The sequence below is a fragment of the Galeopterus variegatus genome, unplaced genomic scaffold, assembly GCF_000696425.1.
Source record: "Galeopterus variegatus unplaced genomic scaffold, G_variegatus-3.0.2 Scaffold1808, whole genome shotgun sequence".
NCBI classification, from domain to species: Eukaryota; Metazoa; Chordata; class Mammalia; order Dermoptera; family Cynocephalidae; genus Galeopterus; species Galeopterus variegatus.
Window position 1 is genome coordinate 165,676 of NW_007727919.1, and position 13,273 is coordinate 178,948.

The following is a 13,273-nucleotide window of genomic DNA, read 5'->3' on the forward strand; positions in this document are numbered from 1 at the left end:
GCATACATTATACGAAGTTATACGAGATCGCAACCCTCGGTGCTGCGTCCGCACCTCGCTCAGCCAGTGAGCGGGAACCGGTCTGTATGTGGGATCCGAACCCTCGGCGGGAGCGCCGCCACGCTCCCAAGCGGCGCACTGTAGCAGTGCACCACCGGGCCGGCCCCGATTTTTTATCAGTTCTGACCATCTCTGCTTCTTAATTTGAGTGTTTAGTCCATTAACAGTTAATGTAATTATTGATATGGTTGGATTGTGAGCCTACCATTTTGTCCTTTGTTTTTTGCTTGTTCATCTGTTTGTTTTTTGCTTTGTTTTTATTCCTTTATACAGGCCACCTCTTAGGTTATTGAACAATTTTTAAATGCCATTTTATTTATCCATTGGCTTTGTTTTTAAATTATTTGTTTTATTTGTTTTTTTACATCCTAAGATATTGTGGAGCAGTTGGGGGAAGGGGGGAAGGGAAAGGGGAATGGGATAAGGTGGGAGGAAGAAAAGGAGGGAGGGGAGCATGGTCAAGTCCTGTGGCAACCCCTCACTCCAGCAGCAGAGTCTGGGGGCTTCTGGCAGTGGCTCAGTCATGTCTGGGCTGGATGCAGACTTTGGGGGCATGGCTGAGTTCCTTGGCCCTCCATCACTCCAGCTTAGGAGCCTGGGGCACTTCCAGTGGCAGCTTGGTGATCATTGCTGGGCTGGATGTGGACATCGAGGGGCAGGGCTGAGGCCCTCAGTCCCCCACTGCCCTGGCTCAGGAGCCCAGGGTGCTTCTGGCAGCAGCCTGGTGGTTGTCACTGGGCTGGATGTGGATGTCAGGGGGGTGTAGCTGAGCCCTTCAGCCCTCCCCACACCTGGCTTGGGAGCCCAGGGGGCTTCCGGTCTTTCTAGGTTATAGGTGTTCTTTGGTAGTGTTAGACCTTTACTGGCTAATATCAGAACTTCCTCTCTGATCTGTGGGCTTTTTGTCTTTTCTTTCAGTTCTGTGTTGGATTATTCACTATTTCCACCACTTAAACTCTGCACTGGAACTACTTTGTTGTCTTTTGCTTACTTCTAAAATGGGGAAACTTCCTGTGGGAAACAGCACTTGAGCCCTGTGGAGCCCAATTGCTGCTTTGCTGCTGATTCCCTGGGGAAGGCATTTTTGCACAGCTCAGGTTTTAATTGTTGACCTTGTAAGCACTCTGGGTCTCGTGACTTCCGGTACACCTGGGTTGTGTGGAAAATCTCATCTGGGCCTGAGTCTTTTCAGCAAATTGCACCTGTTGCATTTCTGTATTCTTGACCAGTCTCCACTGAGTGAGCCTGTGCTGATTGGGGGGCAGATCAGCTGTCCTTGCTGTGCCCCAGTGTACCCTCAGTGGGCCTGTCTCCCTCACCACCTGTACTCCAAACTCTTCCCATGGGATGGGCTATGCACCAGACCCTTGTGGTGACTCACCAGCCTCTGAGTGGCTCCTTTTTTCTATTGTCTGTGGCTCCTTGCTCCTGTGTGGGTCCATGGGAACCCTATCAGTGGTATTGCTGGCCTGGGGGCCCCCAAGGCCTTCTTCTCCCCTGCAGCCTGCAAGCAACTTCATACGAAGGGCATAGCAGTGGCTTTTGCCAGCTCTTGTTCAGCGTGCTCACCAGGGCCAGCCTTGAAGTGTTTGGGGCTCGAAAGGTGGGAGCGATCCTTTCTTTCTCTTATCGTGGTTTCTCCTGCCTTCATGAACTCCGTAGGTCTCTCTTCCTCTTCCCCTGAGCTTTAGTGGCCCCAGCTTGGCAGCCTATCCATTGGCTTTTTAGTAAAATCTCTACATTTTTTTCATGGTTGCCTTACGGATTACCATATACAACCTTAACTACACAGTCTATTTAACCTAATATTGTACCAATTTATGGGAGACATAGGAACCCTTGCATCTGTACGGTTCATTTACTGCCTTCCCTCCTATTGTTTATGCTATAGTTTTCTCATAGATATTACATCTCTATACATTATAAACCCCACAAGACAATGTTATTACTTTTGCCTTAAACACGTATGCGTTTTAAAGAAATTGAGAAAATTTTCTCTAATATTTATGCAAATACTTGCCCTTCCTGAGTACTGAAGATTGATGAGAAGACAGTGCACACACGTGTTCTGTCCTCCTCTCTGTCTCTGGCTACTTCTGTGCCTTTGGGCAAATGTCCTAACCACTTGGCCTCAGCTGCCTCCTTCCATGACTTGTCAATAGGTGTCTTAACTCTCTACTGGCTGCAGACAAAACCAGATAGTCTCTCTCTCTCTCTCTCTCTCTCTCTCACGCACAGCCCTCCCAACTCTAGGATCTCTAATTCTTGAGAAATTGCATTGTTAAAGTGGATTTTTAGGCACTGAAACAATTCCCTGAGGATACAGCTGTTTTTTTTCCCAGGAATCTTTCAGAATAGTTACCATATATGTGATGATTTAGATGTTGTGCTGTTGTCCCTGGTGGGGCCACTAACGAAGCTCCCAGCTGTGTTTTAGGACCTGCGGCAGTTGTTTTTGTAGGGTGGTGAGCAGTTCCCTCAGCTGTGCTGCACGGCCTCCTCTCCTGACACAGACCCCACATGCAGCGTCAGGAGGGGTCGCTTTATCTCTGAGTGAGCCTGAGGGCCCAAGAGTTTGAGTGCCACTGGCTGCGGGAACCTCTGATGACGAGGACTCCACAGGAACAGCCCCAGGCAGGGAGGGTCAGGTTAAACAAGTGCACCAGGCTAACTGACCCCAAATAAATTGTTATCTGGACAGGACTAAAACTTTGACAAAAAGTATTAAAATTTCTGTTTTCAGACATGAATTTCACATGTGTTTTTCTGGTACATCTTTAACATGTAATAGTCCCAAAGTCTGCACAACTGAAAAGCTACATAGAGGAAATAAAACGTCATCTCTTTGTTTAAAGTGAGACTGTGTCTCGTGACTGCATTTGCTGCCATCTGTTCCTGTCTCCCTTCCGTCAGCCAGGCCATGCCAGAAAATTAAATTATCCTGTAATGTCCTCCTGCCACTAGCCTGTCATCACAAAACTCCACTCAGCCCATTACTAGCTGACTCACAGGAAAAGTTACAATTATACCATTCGAGTATTGATGCTCCTGCTTTGGCTTGGTGGCATTTTTTATTGTGTCTGCAAGGAAAAAAGAATCTGCTCATGCCACATGAGACTAGTATACTTTTTGAAATTGTAAATGCTGCTTGATTTATCCATTTTGTTATCCTTTCTCAGGGCACAGGAGTGTGGCTTAACGCCCCTCTTGTGCCTTCATTTGTAATGGAGCATTTCCAGACCAAAGTAGGTGAATGGTCTCATTTCCTAGGATATCCTCAGACTGGCAGCCTAGGACGGGGAGTGGCTGCAGTGTTCTAAGGAGCAAATGGCTTGAATATGTGATTCAAGGCCATTTAGTGTCAAGTTTGGGAATGTCCTACACTTGCCTTTCAACCCCTTGGCACTCCACCTTTTGTGAAATGTGATCTTTGGGCACTTTGAACTAGCTCCCTGAGAGAAGCTTTATCTCGTTCATTCTCTGTCACATCCCCAGTGCCTAGAACATTGCCTAGCACATAGTACATGCTCAGCACACACTTGCTGAATAAAGTCGTGTGGCAGCACTGTTTTTGTCCTCTATGAGACAGTCAGTCTCTTAAGAGCAGGGACTTGGACCTAACCAATTTTGCCTCACAAGCCCAGTAAATATTTCTCGAATTGAATTGATTGAAAAATCATCAATTAGAGATTATTTTTTCTCCTGGGGGTGATGGTTTACAAAATGTAAACAAAGATCGTGTAAACAGCATTTTCAGAAGCTTGGAACACATAACATGAAACTGTTTTACATTCCTGTCCTCTCATTATCACTGATTTTTCCTTTGTGCTGTCCCCACCTCTGCGGTAGCTCTAGAGGGACCTGATTTATTAAGTGTCGGTCCTGAGGATCACTTCTATCTTATGCTAATCAGAGTGCAAATGAAGCCCTGCTCTCATTAAGTAGTTTAATGACTCTCTGGTGAGTGCTAGTTGAACAGGAGTGGGAAAATGTTAGATTTTTGTTAATTCCCTCATTCTCTTGACGAAATCCAGCAGGCATATGCGTTTACATATAAAAGTATTTAGCACAAGTGTCATCAGTTATTGACAATTCTTTAAGAACCAGAAACTTTAATCAAAATTAAATTTCTTTCTGAAACTTTATATGTATGTTTCTCTTTGTCACTGAGCAGTGAGGGGACACAGGCTGGGGAAATGATGGCATAAAAGTAAGGAACTCAGTTTCACAGAGTGTGTGTAAACCGCTCAGTAGAGCGCACACTCTGCATCCAGCTTCAGAGGAAACGAAACTAAAATTAGTTCCAAAATAGCGAGCAATGTAAACATCACTGAATCCAGATTCTCAACAAGCAGAGTGCAGCCATGAAAGGGAAGGCAAAGGGAACCGGCGTTATCTGGGCCCACTATGGGCGAGGCCAGTGGTTCTCAAAGTATGGCCACCAGATCTACGGCCTCAGCCTAACCTGGGAACTTGCTCGAAATGCAGATTCTCAGCCCCCACCCAAACCTACTGAAACAGAAATTATGGGGTTGGATCCCAGCCATGTGCTTTACCAAGCCCCCCAGATGATTCCAATATAAAGACCAGCTTTCTATATAATATATAAAGAGAGACACAGAGAGCTACTGGGCTAGACACTTTGCACACATGATCTCATTTGATCCTCTTCGACCCTAAACGGTAGGTGTGATGGTTGATTTTAGGTGTCAGCTTGACTGGGTTAAAGGATACCCAGACAGCTGGTAAAACATTATGTCTTGGTATGTCTTTGAGGGCGTTTCTTGAAGAGACTGGCATTTATCAGTGGACTGAGTGCGAAGATCTGCCCTCACCCGTGTGGGCGCCATCTAAACGGCTGAGGGCCCAGGTAGACTAAAAAGGCAGAGCGAGGGCGAATTCACTGCCTCCTCACAAGCTGGGGCGTCCTTCTCCTGCCCTCAGACATCAGCGCTCCTGGTTCTCGGGCCTTCAGGCTCCAGGACCTACAGCACCAACTTCCTTGGTTTTCTACCTTGCAGATGAAATATCGGGGACTTCTCAGCCTCGATCATTCTGTGAGCCTATTTGCATAATACATCCCCTCTTACGTGTCTCTCTGTATACGTATATCCTACTGGATCTGTTTCTCTAGAGAACCCTAATACGGTGGGTGTTGGTCCCCATTTACCTGTAAGGAAACAGACTCAGTGAAGCTCATGTTTTCCCCAGGTTTATACAAATAGAAATGGAGATATCAAAAGATCCATTGCCAAAACCCATGATCTTTCCACTTTACAAGTGTTTCTCAAACTGTAGGGTGTAATTAAATCACCTGGAGATTAAATGTTAAAATATAGATTCTGATTCAGTAAGTCTGGAGAGAGCCTGAGAGTCAGTTTTAACAAGATCCCAGATGTTGTCAATGATGCTGGTGCTCTGATAGCACCTTGAGTACGAAGGCATGGTATGTTACAGTGGGTTCCCCAAATCTGAAGCCTCAACCTCCCCTGGGAACTCTTAGAGATCCAAATGTGTGGCCCCACTTAAACCTACTGAATCAGCAACTCTTGGGATAGGGGCCAGCAATCTGTCTTAACCAACCCTCCAGGTGATTCTCACTCATGCTTAAGTTTAAGAACTATGGATAAATCATTTTTCTGTGTCAGAAAACTCAGTATTTGCTAGGTTGTGAAGCAAAGTGGTCCTTACATTGTATTTGAAAATCACTAAAAGAGAAATTGGGCAAGAGACTAAAGAACATTTAAGCCTGAATAGTAGCTCGCATTAAGTGTTTTTTCCATGAGATAAGGATACAAAAATGATTATCTCTGGGCTGAACAATGAGAGTACTTCTCTGTTAAGGCTCTTGCAAATGCACAGTGAATGTAGAGCCAGTGGGTGCCAGCCTTGGGAGGTAAGAGAAATTTTGACTAAGGGACACCATTGATATCTGAACATGTAGATCTGACACTGCACAGGAAAGTGATGCTTAAGCTTTTCCAAGAAAATATCTAACAGCAGAAAAAAATCTGTGTTTGCCTGGCATACAGAAAATGATCTAGGGAAAAGAAGTTTGGGATTTTTTTTTTACTCTTATGTAATCTTAAAAATTCATAAGCACTTTCATCTATATCAAACCAAAGCATGTGGCTTTGATGTAAATAACATTTTAAATTACCATTAAGGTAAAAAGGGAGAGATGCTGTTGTAATGAGTCTATTAAATGCCTAAAATTTACTGAAGTGAAAAGATCTGACACTAAATATCAGGATGAGCGTCCATGCACTTTCTCTTCTCTGTCTGGGCACTGCAGTATTTTGAGAACCCAAGAATACATGGAAACAAATGGCAGCAGCTTATCCCTGGCTTTAGAAGGTGCAAACGTACTCCAAACAGGTCATGCAAAAATGGAGTTAAAAGACATGCAAATCTTGCCATGAACTGTAGTACCCTCGTATGTGAAGGTAATCGTTGAAGACAGGGACCCAGAATGTTGCATGAGGTGTTTTGTTCTGGTGTTTGGGGGCTGTTTGTGTGGGAATTTTGAAAAGTGTATCTTCAAGTGGTTTTTGAAAATAAAATGGACAGAAAAGATCTTTGATCTATGCATCAGATCCTTTTACTTTTTGAGAAGATACTCATCAAAGTATTTTCAATACAGGAAGATGATCAAAGGTATTCTGTATTCTGCCACTCACACTGTCCTTTTCATTACACGTAAATGAAGGGAGGGTCTCAAAGGGCTCCCTTCCTGTGATCAGATCTTTTCATCCAGCATTCAAACTCCACTTCATCAAAGAAGTCTTTTTTACATGCACAAAAGCATTCCATTTTGTCATGAACTTGTGGATCAAAAATGTTCAGTCTTAAAAAAAAAGATTGCTTAATAAGTATAACTTTGTAAACTACACTGACTATTTAAGTGAATAGTACTTTTGTTCATCTTAACCAGGTTTTTATCTCTTTTCGTAACATGGGGGCGGTGGGCACAAAAACCAACAAAACAATATAAATCTGAGTTTGAAAACTTTGATCAAAATCTTCTTCCATCAAAGCCAGCATTCTTCTACGTAGTCAAGAAATATTTTCCCATTTTGTTACAAATGTATGTATGAATATGAACAGTCCTTTTGTTTTTAAATAATATCTACCATTTTTACCATTCCATTGAATTCAGCAAGAAACGTGACAAAGAATCTCTGAGATTCGTGGACCCAAGTCAGGGACAAGAATGCACTCAGGTATTTGATAGTTTAGATTTCTCACCATCTCAGCAACTCTGCACTGTCAGAGATTGGCACTATTTGCTTATTAAAACACACACACACACACACACACACGTTATGGAAAGTTCCTTGTTAGTATTTTACCACGAAACACATTGCAAATTAATGTCTTTAGAGACATAAGTATTAAGTATAACCAACAAAGACCAAATGATTAAAAACAATGTTTTCACCACAGCTGTAAGGTAAAGAGCCTGATTAACCTCTGTCTCTCATGGATTCATTTTATATTTATTAGTTTCTATGTGCTGGTACTGTGTTAGCACTGGGTATACAAAGGTAATCAAATTAGACACAACCCCTGCCTAAATGGAACTTATAGTTTGGTAGGGAAACAAACGTTAGTTAAATAAGTACAAAGTTGTGAGCTATGGTAAATACAGTAACAGAAGAGTCTGTATTGAAAGCATGCCACAGAGGCTCTTGACCTCGTAAGGGGCTGAGATGGGCAGGAAATACCTGGGAAGTCTTCCCTGTGGAGATCATATTTGAGCTAAGACCTGGAGGACAAATAGGCAAGGGAAAGAGCGGATCGGGAAGCTTCCCAAGCAGAGCAGTCAGGTGTGCAGAGTCACACCTGGGTGGTAAAGGGCATGGGAGAATGAGAGGGATGGAAAGGAGCTCAGCATGACCTGTGGGCTGAGAGCCCAGGGCAGAGTGGCAGGGGTGAGTGGTGCCGCTGGAGAGCTGGCAGGGGCCAGGCCCCATAGCAAGGGTGCCATCTGGAGCTGACCCTAGGAACAACGGGAAGTGGGAGTTTTAAACAGGAGAATGACAGGACTAACTATACAGTTTTGCAAGCTTACACTGGCTGAAGAGTTGAGAATGGACTAGGTCGGGGGTATTGCCCAGTTCAGATGAGAGCTGAAGTGGGTGATCTCAGAGGTATCTATAAGGGAGTTTCAACAGAACCGGATGATGGACCGGACATGGAGAGGGGAGAGGAGGGAGCTGCAAGGATGACCCCCAGCGTGTGTACTGAGGTGTCCGGTGAGTTACTTGTTACATCTGATGCCTTTGACTTTACATTCATAATGACAAAAGCTGACTCACATTTCTAGCAAACGCTATTCATCTTCCCAAGGTGATTCTGAAATGAACGGTGTGGGAGGCATTCGGTATTTATTTGCTTACTTGCTTTGCTGGCCTTGACTCATTTTAATTGCTGAAAAGTCTGATTTTTTTTTAAGTTGACTTGAACACATCATGTTAAGAGGGAAGTTTTTGTGTCATTATTTCTGAGTTTTTCTCAAGAGATATTGGGATTGAAGTTCATTTGCAACTCAATTCATAAAATCAATCAAATTAATAAAATCAATGTTTTAAATAGTTACCTAAGTAAATCTCACACTTCTTAAATCAACAGCTGCTGTCTATAATTCCCCTGTTGTGGTTTGAAATGGTGGATAATCTCATGTCCAGGCTCATGGTAGGGGTCCCAGGGACCATGAAATGTCATTCACCTCACTTGGTTTCAGGCTGTTCTCAATTTCCTTTCTCACACTTCTTAAATCAACAGCTGCTGTCTATAATTCCCCTGTTGTGGTTTGAAATGGTGTATAATCTCATGTCCAGGCTCATGGTAGGGGTCCCAGGGACCATGAAATGTCATTCACCTCACTTGGTTTCAGGCTGTTCTCAATTTCCTCCATTTTGTTTATTTTCAAATTATATTTCAGACTTCCAGTTTTTAGCCATTGATCCACACACTCAGTTGAACATATAATTTTTCCAACACTTGATTATGAAAAATTTTAAACATGTGGAAGAGCTGGAAGAATTGTAAGTGAATACCCATATGCCCACCAGCCAGGGTCTCCGTTAGCATTGCTCCGTCATATGTCCATCCGTCTGATTATCCCTCTAGTCACGCACAAGTGCATCTTATTTTTTGATAGATTTCCAACTATCAAAAGTTGCAAATATCAGTGCATTTCACCACTCATCACTTGAGCATGCGTATTATTAACTACAGTTTAATACTTGTTTCGAGTTTAAGATTTGCTTACATACAGTGAAATACACAAATCTTAACTATAGCCTTCCTGGAGTTTTGACAAATGTATATAACTCTGTAACCCCAATCCCATCAAGATACCATCCCAGAAGTCCCCCATGCCCCTTCACAGTCTGTCTCTGCTTCCACCCCTGTCCTGCCCACCCCTAGAGGCGACCATTGTTCTGAATTATTTAACCATAGATTAGCTAGAGCTTCATACAGAGTATACTCTTTTGTGTTTGGCTTCTTTCACTCATCATAGTTTTTGAGATTGATCTGTGTTGTATGTGTCAGTAATTTTTTCCTTCTTATCACTGAACATTTCTTTGCATCAATCTACCACAATGTGAAGAACTTTCTTCTGTTGATGGACTCCTGGGCTGTTTCCAGCATTTTCCTGCTTTGTACATTCTTAAATAAATCCTCTTGTGAATATGAGGGTACTTCAAAAGTTCATGGAAAAATAGAATGAAAAGATAACATGAATCTTTCCATGAACTTGTAGAAGACCCCTCATATATGCTTTTGTTTACCTTGGGTAAATACTTAGAGGTAGAACTGTTGGGTCATAGGGAAGGCATATGTTTAATTTTAGAAGAAACTGCTAGACCTTTTATCAAAGTGGTCATACAATTATATACTCCCTCCAACCATGCATGAGAGTACCAGTTGTTCTACATTTTGACAAAATTTCTTTTCAGTTTTAGACATTCTTGTGGGTGTGTAGAGAAAATATAGTTTTTAAATTATTATTCTTTAAGAGACAAATTACCCTGAAATCGTGTGTGTGTACACACACACACACATACACACAAATCCTGGATTTGTAGTGCTTTTCAGAGCCAAGTCAGGTGTTTGTAAACAAAGCATTTAGCACGACAGCAAAATGTGTGACAACCTATTGTATTTTAAGTAATTAAGGTTTTCAAATTATTATTTCCACCCGCCCCCCCCATACAAGCTGTAAGCTTCCAAGCCTCCGAGGACTTGCTGAGAAATCCCAGCTTTGAGCTCTGGCAGGAGCATCACAGGCCGAGGACAGCAGTATTCACATTGCAGAAACTGTAGTGCTAAAGCCTCTAGGCTCCCCAGTAACACAGTAACAAAATTCCCAGTCATTACTGTACATGAAAATGTTCTACATTATAAGCTTTTATAAATAAACACCACAGTACCAAGAGTTGATTGTCATGGGGATTTTAAATTCTGATCTTTTTCCTTTCCCTTGGCATGTGTGTGACAAAACCTTTTGATAATAGAAATTCAAACCTTCTCCAGAATTTCAAGGAAAACTGTTTCCAACAGATGTCCTGCATTGATCGGGGGATATTTCCTTAGACCCTGTTTAACAAGCCTAGGCCTTTGCCATCCCTCCTGGGGCCTCACTGTAGTGGGACAGAGCAAGTGATTTTAGAGCTAGTGAGGGCCCAGTTTGAAATTGGGCTCTGTGCACTGGTTGTGTGGCTTAGGCCAGTTACTTGACCTCTCTAAGCCTCAGCTTCCTGTCTGTCAAAAGGAATGATGCTACTTCCCCCCCTCGCAAGGGAGCTGTAATGATTAGGTTGCAGGTGTGAAGCTGCCAGCACATGGGAAACATGTCAGAGACGGCCATTGTCATGGGGTGAAGCTGATCCCTCTTCCTGCCCTGCAGTCCTCAAGCCCATACGCCTCCCATGGCTGCCCACCACAGAGACCACCAACTCTACAACCACACCTTCTCTCTTTATTTTCTCAGTGAGCTAAGTATTATGAGGAGAATAATTTTGGCAGAATAATTAATACTGAGTTGTAAATGACTGGTAGGTTTAGATCTCCAGAAGAAAATTCTAATAGAACTTTGTCATCTAAGTGAATCTTTAGTTGTAAAATGAGGTGTTGGAGGAGGCATGTGGATAATCTGAGTTGGAAAGTTTCATTAAAAACCCAACACTGCTGGGGTGTGGCAGGGGGAAGGTCTTCCAGCGCTGCTCATAGTTTAGAGCATCCATCATGAAGTGAGTCTCAAAATAGAGTCCTGGCGCCAGATGTTGACACAACCCCGAAGAGTGTCCATTGTAGAACTGGGAGTGTCCCCACATTCCGCTGCTGGCAGTAGGTATGGAGAGAGCCCAGAAGAGGCAGATGAGCCAGTTGGAGACAGTGTGTTCAGCTCAGAAAGTGCCAAATGCAACATGGTACATAAAGAAAAACCAGAGACCCCTCAGTAGATGGAACTGTACCTGCTGACCCCATCCTGCCAGTACCCTCATCTCCTCCTTGGTGGCTGGGCACATTTCCATCCTCGGCGCAGGGTGGGCTGTGCACCTGCTGGACTTTGTGCTTCATCTGGCCCCACTCTAGGCAGAACACAAAGCCCTCGCTGAAGTCCCAGGAGATTCACAATTCAACCTGCTGGCCCACAGGTGCTGATGAAAGAGGAGAAAGGGTTTTTTTTGTATAATGTGGGCAGCCATGTGTGGGACTTGGCTCCTAAAGGAAAGAGGTATTTTTGATTCAGACAGAAAAACCGGGCATTTAAAGATCACTTGCTTTTGAGCAAAAGCTGATTGAGAAAACAATTTGCAAGGCAAAAGTTTTATTCATTTTGTCTAGTATAAAAAATTCACACTGTGCTCAGTAACTTTGTAGCAAATGGTCTTCCTTCCTAAAGGAGAACATAAAACAGTTGTTTGCAGAAGAAATAAAAAGGTCCCATAATTATGGGATAAACGAGTCACAGCCCTTAGTCACATTATGACCAAGACATCACACAGGTTGGTCGTGTAATTGTTTCTATAATTATGTGGAATAGACTGAGCAGAATAGTTCATAGAAAACCCTATTTTAACACTTTACTTTTACATGATTATTTTTCAATGGTTGAGTTAAGCTGTAATATTTTGCCTGAATCTGACAAAGTTGGGATTTCTGGCTATTACAGTTGATCTTGCTAAGCCATGCTAATTTTCCTTAACAGACCGTCCTACACACTCACCTGTCTTGTTTTTCAAGTTAACTTAGCCCATTGAGTGGCCACGCAGGTTTAATGATCTGAGCACCTGGAAGTGGGGGCTGTAGCAGTTCCGCAGCATGATAATCTGCACGATAGAACTAAATGTGCCCCCTAACCGTGCCTCAGCCAGTTATAAACACAGGAAATGCAGAACCTTAAAGCATAGTTATTATTTCTAGTGTTAATGACTTCATTTCCTTATTTGACAGATACTTATTGAGTATTAACACAAAATCATTGGCACAAAAAATTTGATAATGAGAAAGAACTAGGTGTAAAACTGCATCTAAAGTTTAGATCTCATTGTGAAGATCATTTTTTCCCAAGCATGCACAGATATATTTTTTATTTTTATAAAAATGTATCATGGTCTACATGTTTTGTAACCTCCTTTTTAACTAAATAGTATGTCATAACGTGTGAAAAAACATTTTATAAATTGACTTGTACTTGAGGAGCATTTGAAGAACATTTTAGGAAGGTTTTTAAAAAAAATCCTAGGCTTAAATTCAGATTATTTTATATTATAGAAAAATTTTATAACATGTCTGAAACATAGACAGGTTATATATATTAGCCTTATAAAAAACTTAAATTTAGTTACAGCCTTCGTCTTTCTCCAGACTGCCAAAATGAGAGTAGCTGACTGGGCGTTTAGATGTCCTGCTTAGAAAGGACGTCCCTCGGGAACCTTCCAGCTCTCGGGCTCAGCCATTCTATAAGTGTCTAAAAGAAGTAGAGCCTCTGTGTCATTGTCACTTGGTGTACCTCTTTCATCTGTTCATGTTATCTGTGCAATTCTTGCTTTCTTAAAGTTTTCAGAGCTTTTTAAATTGTTTGATGAGAAATATAGCAAATGCCGTATTTAAAATCTCTTTGTCTTGTACCAAACTTTTGAACGAGTTTAGATTCACAAGGTTCATCGTGATTCAGGAGACAATTCTCAGACAGGTG

General features: G+C 42.5%; 1 protein-coding gene across 1 annotated transcript in view; it reads left to right on the plus strand.

Moving 5' to 3' along the window:
- Positions 1 to 13,273, plus strand: part of PDE8B (phosphodiesterase 8B) — a 79,757-nt gene that overhangs the window by 41,711 nt on the left and 24,773 nt on the right. Inside the window, exon 8 of the mRNA XM_008579099.1 lies at positions 13,228 to 13,270. Coding sequence (XP_008577321.1) covers positions 13,228 to 13,270 — 43 coding nt within the window. The remainder of the gene's footprint in view (positions 1 to 13,227; positions 13,271 to 13,273) is intronic.